The sequence below is a fragment of the Notamacropus eugenii genome, chromosome 7 (assembly GCF_028372415.1).
Source record: "Notamacropus eugenii isolate mMacEug1 chromosome 7, mMacEug1.pri_v2, whole genome shotgun sequence".
NCBI classification, from domain to species: domain Eukaryota; kingdom Metazoa; phylum Chordata; class Mammalia; order Diprotodontia; family Macropodidae; genus Notamacropus; species Notamacropus eugenii.
Window position 1 is genome coordinate 29,733,043 of NC_092878.1, and position 11,028 is coordinate 29,744,070.

Consider the following 11,028-nt stretch of genomic DNA (forward strand, 5'->3'; position numbering starts at 1 on the left):
AGTCACTTAACCCTGATTGCCTCCCAAAGTCTTCAGTTAGGGCTCTTACAAGCTTCTGCAAAGATGATATAAAAGAAATGTAATCTTCCTATTGGAGAGGCAGTGTAGTAAAGGGGATAGAGAACCAGAATCAGGGTCAGGGAGACATGGGTCCAGGTCCAGCCTGTGACCCATAATAGCTCTGTGATTGAACAAGTTGTCTCTCAGGGCCTCCAGCTAACTCTCAAAGACTCTTTACAGAACAGTCATACATCCATCTTGGTAAAGGAGGCTTCCTCACAACACTAGGTTTGCTTTTTAAAAAATGTCCTCATATCAGTGCTGATAGAGCAAACCCAAATAATAGTAACGATAATATTTCAGAATGTCTTCATCTGTATTATTATCATTGTGAGAGGCATAATCTAGAGCAGGGATGGAACACCTGAGGCCTTGAGGCCACATGTGGCCTTCTAGGTCCTTGGGTGCTGCTTTTGACTGAATCCACGTTTCATAGAACAAATCCTTTTATTAAAGAGATTTGTTCTGTGAAGTTTGGAAACAGCCAAAGGGCTGCACTTGAGGACCTAGAAGGCTACATGTGGCCTTGAGACTGCAGGTCCCCCGCCCTTGATATAGAGCATTGAGTATAGTACTGGGCTTTGAGTCAGGAAGTTGCTGTTCAGTGGTTTCAGTCATGTCCTACTCTTCAAGACCTCATTTGGGGTTTTCCTGGCAAAGATACTGGAGTGGTTTGTCATTTCCTTCTCCAGACCATTTTACAGATGAGGAAACTAAGGTAAATAGAGGTTAATTGACTTGTCCAGGGTCACACAGTTAGTAAGCATCTGAGGCCAGATTGGAACTCAGGGATTTCTGACTCCAGGCCCAGTGCTCTATACCCTGTGCCACCTAGCTACTCACTAGTCAGTTAGACTGGGTTCACATCTTACTTTGGACATTTATCAGTTGTGTGACCATGGGTTCCTTACCTGTAAAGTGAGAGCAATCACACCTACAGTACTTCCTCATGAGGGTTGTGTTAAGTTGGTCATTATGAGTTCTTAGACCTTCTCCAAAAATCTTTAAGGTAAGTGGGTTAGATATTATTATTACAGCCATGTGCCAAGTGGGAAAATTGAGGTCCGGAGAGTGACTTGCCCAGGTCACATGGCTAGTTAGTGGTGATGCTAAGCCTAAAATACAGGTACCCTGATTCCAAGTCTAGTGCTCTTTCTACTGTCCCGTGGTACTCAGCTCAGCAATTCAGGCCCCAGTTTATAATAACAATAATAGTTAAGAATTATTTAGGACTTACTCTGCACCAGGCCTTTTATAATTATTACCTCACTTGATCCTCATAACCATGGGAGGTAGAGGCTATCCTCTCATTTTATAGATGAGGAAACTGAGGTAAACAGAGCTTAAGTGACTTGCTCAGGGTCAAACCACCAGTAAGTATCTGAGACTGGATCTGAACTCAAGTCCTCCTAACTCCAGGCTCGGTGATCTATCCACTGCCCAACTTTCTTCACATTCTCTTCCTCCTCCCCATTCCCACCAACCTCCAACCTCAATCCATTCCTTGGTTTACTTTTTCCTTTAATCCAGAAAAATAGAATTTAGTATTAAAAAAAGTATAGTCATGGTTAGAGTGTCTTTCAGGGTACTGGTGAGATTGCCTATGACCAATACTTTTTTAAACCAGAGGTATGGGGTAGAGGCACCAAACTCTCTTGAACTTAACTGTCCTTCTATTTGCCTCTCAGTGATATGCTCCCGCTAATAACTGGGTTCCCCATCTGCCTAAGTTCTATCACTTCGGCCCTGTAATCTCTAGCCAGTGGTGTGGGATCAGTGATTTGGGCCAGTCTGCTAGCTGGAGGGTGTCTAATATTGGATGTAATTGTGTCTTTACCTTTCAGTGCCTTCTCACATATGGAAGAAAAGGGAAAGGGACAAGTACTTATTAAGCACCTGCTATGTGCCAAGGACTTTAAGTGACTTGTCCAGGGTCACACAGCTAGTATCTGAGGCTTAATATGAATTCAGGTCTTCCTTACTCCAAGTTCAGCTCTTTGTCTACTGCGCCACTTAACAACCTCTAAATGTACAAGAAGAACGATATTTCCCAGCCCCCGGAAATGTGTTCAGCCTTGGACAAGGTTACCCACCTGTCTGAGCCACGAGGGTGACCTTCTTTAAAGCCCGAAGGAATCCACTAACCATTGGGTTGATGTGTAGAGTGATGGTGAACGGCTGTCCTCTGCGGACAATGAGGCGCATGGAACTCATCTCCTTGGTGTGGTGCTGCTCATTGTTTCTGGCTACCTGCAGGTCACAGCTCTTGACAGAGAGAGCTGTTTGGGGGAAATGACATTGTGAGGTTTGGGCCAGTGTCTCATATCAAGTACCAGACTCATTCTGATTGTTGTCAATCTTTACTGACCACAATCCTAAAACGTACCACTTACCCTCTGTCGTCCTATAAGCTGGGACCTGCAGCCTGATCACTAATACTTGTACACTTTTCTCTTCCACATCCCAGCGGGTGCGGTGGGGTTGGAGAGGACTGTGAAGAGCCCAGTGCCCCACAGATCTGGAAAAATTTGTGTAAAATTTTTTGGCTCTCCCTTTGTACCAGAAAAGTATGAATTTTTTTCTTTTCCTTTTATGGGTTGCTTACCTTGTAAAAATTAGATGAAGTACTGGGTCATAGGCTATGTGTAGGTCAATGTTAAAAAAAAACATTCTTTTTTTTGAGTTTACTTATTTTTAGTTTTGAACATCCACTTCTATAAGTTTTAAATTTTCTCCCTTTCCCTCCCCTCCTCCCTCCCCAAGACAGCATGCAATCTGGTATAGGCTCTATATATACATTTTTATTAAACATAATTTCATATTAGTCATATTATATAGAAGAATTAGAATGAATGAGAGGAACCATGAGAAAGAAAACATCAAAACAAAACAAAAAAAGGAAATAGTTTGCTTTGCTCTGCATTCAGACTCCACAGTTTTTTCTCTGGATGTGGAAGGCATTTTTCATTTCAAATTGTTGTCTGTCCTTGCATTGCTGAGAAGGGCTAAGTCTATCAAAATCACTCAAGGAACACTGTGGCTGTTACTGTGTACAGTGTTCTCCTGGTTCTGAAAAAAAAGTCATCTGCTGGCCTTTGGGTGTCATCTGTGGTTTCCACAAAACTCCCCCCAAATTTCAATTTAATTTCTTATGCTGACTCATGATATATTGAAACCATGATGGGGAAAGTTGCAATGTGGAAGGGATAGCTGTATTTCTAATGACCCAGAACCCCCAAATCTTTCAGGGTTTAAGGGAGCCTTAGAGATCATTTTCTAGGAGAAGAAACTGAAAAGTGAACAAGAGGGTGAAGTGATTTATCCAAGGGACGTAAGGGGCAAGAATTTATTAAGGATCTATTATGTGCCAAGCTTTATATTAAGAGCTTTACAAAAATTTTCTCATTTGATCTTTATGACAGGCAGATGGCCTTATTATTATTCCCATTTCACAGCTGGGGAAAGTTGGACAAATAACAGCTAAGTGGTTACCCATAGTCACACAGTTAATAAACGTTTGAGATTATATTTGAACTCAGGTTCAAACAACTCCGGGCTCAGTATTCTATCTACTGTTCCATGTAGCTAGCTGTCTTTGATCTAGACTCTGGGGTGGGAAATCTGAGGCCTTGAGGCCATGTGTTGCCCTCTAGGTCCTCAAGTGGGGCCCTTTGACTGAATCCAAGCTTCACACAGCAAATCCTCTCAATGAAAGGATTTGTTCTGTAAGAGTCTGCACCCAAGGACCTAGAAGGTCACACGTAGCCTCGAGGCCACAGGTTCCCCACCCCTGACAACAGCAAGGCATGTCATCGTCTCCCTGATGTCATGATCCTCTTTGAGAATGAAGAACACTCAAGAACAAATATGACACTCCTCCAATCAGAGTTCAAGCCCTGACCTACACCTATTCTGCCCATAATGATTGTCCCTGGTGGTCATGCTTCCGACTTCTTTAATAAATGACATTTCCAAAGGGCAAAAACAAAACAAAAATGGCAAACCCCCAAGAAAACCAGTGTTAAATAAAGCTTGAAAGGGCACATGGTGCCAGATTATGGAGAACTTTGAATGTCGGGCTAAAATGTCTGTATTACATCCACTAGGCACTAGGAACCCTAAAAAGAGTGATTTGATCACATTTATGCATAGATCGGAGAGAGGACAGAATAAAGGCAGGGTGATCAGTTATATTGAGATGGTGCAGACACGTTCATTTACTAAACTAGGATGATGATGGTAGGAGAGAAAAATAGAGAGAAACATTTTGGGGGGAAAATCAATCAAACTTAGAAACTGATTGGATATGAATGGGATATTCTCTCTGACTGTCCATGACTAGACTGTTCTCCCTCCTCACTCTGACTCCTGATTTCCTTTTAATCTCAACTAAAATCCCACTTTTTATGAGAAGGCTTCCCCATACCTCATAATTCCAGTGCCTTCCCTCTGATGCCAATCCTGTATTTAGCTTGCTTTGTATATGTTTGTTTGCATGTTGTCTCCCATATTAGACTGTTCCTTGAGGTCAGGGACTGTCTTTTGTCTCTTTTTGTATCCCCAGCTCTTAGCACAGTGCCTGGCACTTAGTAGGCACTTAACATATGTTTATTGGTTGATTGATTTGATTCTATACAGTTAAAAATGTTTCTTTTCTCTTGTTTGCCACTTAGCTTCCAAAGTACCTTTCCTAAAGTGCAGGTCTTACTGTGTCACCTCCCTGCTTCCTGCCAGACTTCCATGGGTCACTGTTACCTCCAAGATCAGATATAAAGTCCTTTGTTTGGCATTTATAATTCTTCATAACCTGAGTTTTTCCTGACCTTCTGATTTTCTTACCTTGTACTCCCTTCACATACTCTGTTGTCCGGCAATACTGGTCTGTGTGTGTGTGTGTGTGTGTGTGTGTGTGTGTGTGTGTTTTCTTTCTAGAACACAATACTCCATCTAATTCACAGTGGCTGCTGCCCATGTCTTGAATGCTCACCTCCAACCTCTGACTCCTAGAATCCCTGGTTTCCTTTAAGATTCAGTTCAAGCACCACCTCCTCAAAGATTCTCTTCTGGTTCCCCTTAGTTACTAGTGCCATCCATTCTAAGATGCCCTTTTGCCTCCTCTGTATTTATCTTATAAAATCTGTCACCTCCCTAATTGAAATGCAAGCTGCTTGAGGACCGGGACTGTCTTTTGCTGCTTCTTTACTTTCCCAGGGCTTAGCACAGTGACTGCTACATAGCACGGGCTTAATAAATGTTTATTGAATTGAATTGGATAAGTAAGAATTGATGATGATGATGACGATGACGACAGAAGGATACAATGAAAAGACCACTATCTATGATACTTATTCTCTATTTCCCTGGATCTCATTTTTCTCATCTATAAAATGAAAAAATTGGACCAGGTGACCTCTGAGATCCCTTTCGACACTAGATTTACAACCTATGATCAGGGGTCTGTAAAACGATAGGCCTGGACAAGATGATCTCCAATGTTTACTCCATTTCTGAGTCCTTTCATTCTGTGGATGAGATCACCGGGGGAGAGGATACAGAGAGATAAAGAAGAAAAGGAAATTCAGTGAATCCAAGGTAGAGGTGAATGGGAGATGTTGTTTGAACTCCATTCTCAAAGAGGACCATGACATCAGGAAGGTGATGCCACGACATGCAAGTGAACAGGATTTAAGTGAGGGTGGGCTGTGTAAAGTCATCAGCCTCACTTTATCCTCTGGAGCCACCTGGGTCCAGAGTAAGCTGACATTAGAAAATTTGTGGGTTTTTTTATTGTTGCTTTCTCTGACAGAGAAGAGTGGCTTTAAGCATCTGAAACAATAAACCTTTCGATAAGAAGGCAATTGAACATTTACTTTCTCCCCAATAATGTAACAGCAATCAGAAACTAGATTAAACCCAAAAACCATTCTGCCTCCCTTGAATCACACGATGATACTCCTGATGCTACATGTAGATGGACGGACAGCCCTTAGAACACATACAAGATGTTTTTGTTATTGTGGTTTTAATGGCACTATGGAGGTAGAGGGAAAAAATAAATGCTTATTAATTGAAAAAAATTAAACAAAAAAATTCAAGAGCCCTCCTAATTTAAACCAGCATCTTTCCCAATCCCTGCAGTCCTTTACCTTGAAGTCAGAAGAATGACAAATAGAGGTGAAGAGGTCAGATATTAATAAAGTGAGGGTGAATCATTTAATTTTTATCTATCCTTTTCTTTCTTTGTCTTCTCCCTTCCTTTTTTATTGATGACGTAGCTAACGAAAGAGGCCCATAAATTTGCTAGTGACACCAAACTGGGCCGAGTGACTTGTCTTAGAGAACTACATTCAAATTCAAACATGACCTTGGCAAGTTGGAGAACTGGACAGACAGAAACAAGATGAAAATGGAGATAAATGGTGCCAGATAATTTACTTAAGTAGAAAAAACAAATTATACAAATGCAAGTTTGGTAGGATTGGTTTTGTAGAATCGTGACAGAGAGAGAGCCCAAAGTTTTGACAAATGAGTATGAGTCAGCAATGGCTTAAAACTAGGGATTTTTTATTACTATTATCTAATATGATATTTATGTTTATATATATTTAGATAATATTTATAAAAGGCTCAGCATAGTAGGTATTTAATAAATGCTTATTCCCTTCCTCCTCTCCCATTGTGTAAGATTCCAGACTAATGAGAGGGGGTGGAGGGAGGTGGAGAACTGGCTTCCCTTGGGTAGTTAGATGGGATCCTCTACCTTGGGTGGACATTGTAATGGACATACTTGTAATGGCAACCACGAAGTCCAGGGGTCAACAGATCATTGTGTATTTGTAGCCAACAATCAATCAACAAGTATTTAGTAATTTCCACCTCTTGCTACTGGAGTTGTCATTTGTCCTTCATTCTCAAAGAGGACTGTGACATCAGGAAGATGATACCATGACATGTGTGATTTGGATTTAACTGAGGGAGGGCTGTGCAGAGTCACCAGCCTCACTTTCTCTTCCGGAACCATTTGGGTCCAGTGGCAAGATATAGATCAGGACAACTGGAGATGGCCCCCAACTGCCAGCTAAATGGCACAGTAGGTAGAGTGTTGGGCTTGAAGTGAGAAAAACTCATTTTCCTGAATTCAAATCTGGCCTCAGACACTTACTAGCTGTGTGACCCTGGGCAAGTCACTTAACCCTGTTTACTTCAGTTTCCTCATCTGTCAAATAAACTGGAGAAGGAAATGACAAACTGCTCCAGTATCTTAGACAACATACTGTCTTGACAGTAGGACTCTCTCTCTCTCTCTTGAACCAGAATATGTGACCAAATGAGATCATGAAGAGTCAGACACCACTGAATAACACCACAAGTTATAAAATGGTTGTAGAGCTAAATAGATGGGGGGACTTTCTACATTAGAATTTCCTTACACCAGTGAAATCACAGTTTCAGATCCCCCACACCCCACCTCAATGCTTCAAATTTAATAACAAACAAACATGTGCATTTAGGAAAGGTCATATTATAAAGTATCCCGCATTATACCCCAGCCAGGTATCTATCCACTTGCCTCTCCCTATTTCTGGCCCTGGCAGGACTCTTCTCTCTACTCTGAATTCTCACTTTGGTGAAAAGCTTTAAGTAAATGGGCAAGTTATTGAGTGCTTACCTAGGTTCCAGGCACTATGTTAATCCCCTGATAAAAACAAAACAAAACAAAAAACCCTGCTCTCAAGGTGCCGCAGTGGATAGTGTCAGGTCAGGAGCGCTAACTCCTCTCCATGAGTTCAAATTCAGCCTCCGATGCTTACTAACTGTGGGATCCTGGGCAACTCCCTGGGTAACTCACTTTGTCTCAGTACCTTATTTGTTAAATGAACTGGAGGAAAAAAGTGCAAAACACTTCAGTATTTTTGCCAAGAAACCCACAAAGATTCTGAAATGACCCAACAACACTTGGTTAATCCTCTGGGATACAAAAGAAATAAAAGACGATCCCTATTTTTAAGGAGTTTACGTCTAACAACATACCTCTACTGTTAGTAAGGGCCTTTTGTCTTTTTTTCTTTATAAATGTGAAGTCAGAGTATTAATATGCACCTTTATATTCAGAAGTAGCTGAGTGTTTCAAACAATCCAATTTCAGAAAAGGAAATTAAAGTAGCTGTAAAGGAATGACCAAAGAAAAGACCCTGGCCCAGACAGATTTACAGGCAAGTACTACCAAATGTTCAAACAATACCTATACAATGCGTATTGTTCTAAAAATTTGAGATAGAAAGTACGCTGCCAAATTCCTTTTTTAAAATGAGACAAATAAAATTCTAGTATTCAAGTCAAGGAAGGGTAAAACAAAGACAGAGCATGATGAATATCTGCTTTAACATAAGCAAAAAAGACCACAGCAGTATCTCCAAAAAAATTATTCACTATGATCAAGTTGCATTTATACCAGAGATACCAAAATAATTCAAAATTAGGAAAACGATTAATACAACCAATCACATTAAAAATAAAAACCAACCAGAAAAAGCGTAATAAATCAAGATAATTCTGAATTTATACAATGTCATGTATTTATTTATTTATTTTTTCTCTTAAGCTTTACTCTCCATGGTCAAATTCTTCCATCAAGTGGTCCAGGTAAATACCTATAATGCTAGGTCACTCTCTGGACAGTTTCCATGGCAGCAGACCATTACTCTGCCTTTCTTTACTCCTCATTCCCCCTCTTCCTCCCCCTCCAGAAAGGAGAAAGATGTCCATTCATAATTAATTTCTTATGTATTTCTGACTTCATAAATGAGGATGCGATATTCACTTCCTAATTCTATCAGTCCCATCAATGTCTTTACTTCTAATGATAACTTCTCATGTATGGAAACACAGCATAGGCCTCACATGCAGCTTACCTTGTCCCATGTCTCCAAGTTCCTATTATCTATCCAAGAGTAAGAGGAGGCGCAGTCAGACTATTATTTCTGCACTGCCACTTTGAATCTCTTTTCCAGGCTGATGGTTGAAGGGGTACTATGTGCTTTAAGACCTTGCTAATGTCAGCGTCTTGTTTCCACTTTCCCTTTTGGGGCCTGGCAGGCTCTCCTTGGTTATCTTACTGACCAGGTTGTCTGAAGATGACCCATTTTTCTTTTATCTTTGGACTCCATGTTGTGTGGGGTGGGTGTGTTCTCAGCAGGCTAGGGAAAAAAGCAATAAATTTTCATGGCCTTAGACAAATATCACCCAACCTACCTAAGCTACCCCCACAGTTTTCACTAGCTTTAGATACAGTGGGAATAAGAAGCCTAAAGAAAGAGGTATTTACAAGCATTTCCATCTCCAAGTATTCTGAAAAACTCTGAATATATGCACTTTCTGGCTAAGCCTGTTTGAAAGAGATAAGAAGACAGAATTCATTTTAAAAAATAAATGTATCAGGAACTTCATTTTCCCCTCCTGCCTCCACTTTCTTGGGTATAGATAGATTCCCAAAGTCAACTAGATTCTCCATCTCTTCCACAGCGGTGGTGCAAAGCAGGTTAGGGGGTTTTGAATCCCACTCTTGTGCATATATATAGAGTGCCAAGGACTCCTGAATCTGAAAAACTGGTAGCAAGAAACCGGGATACTTTCTTAAGCTTGTGGAAAGTCCAGAAGAATGTGGGAAACACTATGCATGAGAGTTGAGGGAAAAGTTACCTTGTGTGTGGGTGATGGAGACTGGCTAGAAGATGAGATGGCTAAAGTATATCTCTGACTTCTTGGTACATTTTTGTGTGAGGTGAAGAGTCACAAGGGAGAACTTCAAAATGGAGTGTGAAGAAGGAACCCTACTATTACCAGAACAAAAACTGAAATACTGTCTATCTACCCTTTGCCATATTATAACTGGGACTTTCTCTGTGAAAAGGGCTAGTGTTGCCCCCTGCTGGTAAGAGCCCAGATGTGTAGACAAGGACAATGTTGCTGCAGGGAATTTCTGGGATCATTGCCATCCTGATTGGACAGAAATCTGCATAGGGTGTGTGCTCATCCTTCGTTGCCAAAGAAGACTATGCCATCAGAGAAATGATGACATGACTTGCACTTGACTTTGTTCTGAGTGAGGGAGGGCTGTGCAGGTCACCAGCCTCACTTCTCCTCCAGAGCCATCTGAATCCAGTGACCAGATATTCATCAGGATGACTGGAGATGGCCCCAGGATGAGGCAGTTGGGGTTAAGTGACTTGCCCAAGGTCACACAGCTAGTGAGTGTCAAGTGTCTGAGGTGACATTTGAACTCAGGTCCTCCTGACTCCTGCACTGGTGCTCTATCCACTGCACCACCTAGCTGCCCCCCTCTGCATAGGTACCCCACTGAGAAAACCCCTGAAGCTATCTATGCTTGGTGTGGCACGACTGTAAATGACTGAGGCTATCTAGGTCACTGGAGAAGTTTTCTTCATTGATAGATGTCAGTGTTTTCATGAGTCTGATAAGAGATCTATTTGCTTTTTTTGACCTATGAATAAACTGTCCCTCCTTGTGCTTTATGAGCTGTGTGCTGACAAGAACAATTGGTGACAACCTTGAGTGTTGGTATAGGGTGAAGTTCTCAGATTTTCCAGGTGAGGTCTGTGATTCAATGAAGTGAGGAACATCACTCGGGAGACGCAGATGTCAAGTTTCCCCTACATGAGCTCACGGAGGAGGAGGCAAGTGTTTAGCTGTAATAATGTCCTTAGCTATGAATATTCTCCCTTACAAGAATCATATTATTCTGAGAGTTATGTATACTCTTTAGGGTTTCTTTTTGTTCAAGTCCCCTAAAGAAAAAGCAGGATGAGGGAGGATACCTTACTTTTCACGGGGTAAAATGAATGAATGAAAAAAATTTAAAGTCTTTTTTATTCCTTATGCTTTTTTTTTATTTTTTTTTTATTTTATTTTTTTTCCATTTTTTTTAATTTAGCTTTTAACATTCATTTT

At 41.0% G+C, this 11,028-nt stretch overlaps 1 protein-coding gene across 1 annotated transcript in view; it reads right to left on the bottom strand.

Moving 5' to 3' along the window:
• The window catches only part of EPB42 (erythrocyte membrane protein band 4.2), a 27,963-nt gene extending 18,824 nt beyond the window's left edge, over positions 1–9,139 (bottom strand). Inside the window, exons 1-2 of the mRNA XM_072624532.1 lie at positions 8,973–9,139; positions 2,154–2,339 (exon numbers count right to left, since the gene is read on the bottom strand). Coding sequence (XP_072480633.1) covers positions 2,154–2,339; positions 8,973–8,982 — 196 coding nt within the window. The 5' untranslated portion in view covers positions 8,983–9,139. The remainder of the gene's footprint in view (positions 1–2,153; positions 2,340–8,972) is intronic.
• Between the last annotated feature and the right edge of the window lie 1,889 nt (positions 9,140–11,028).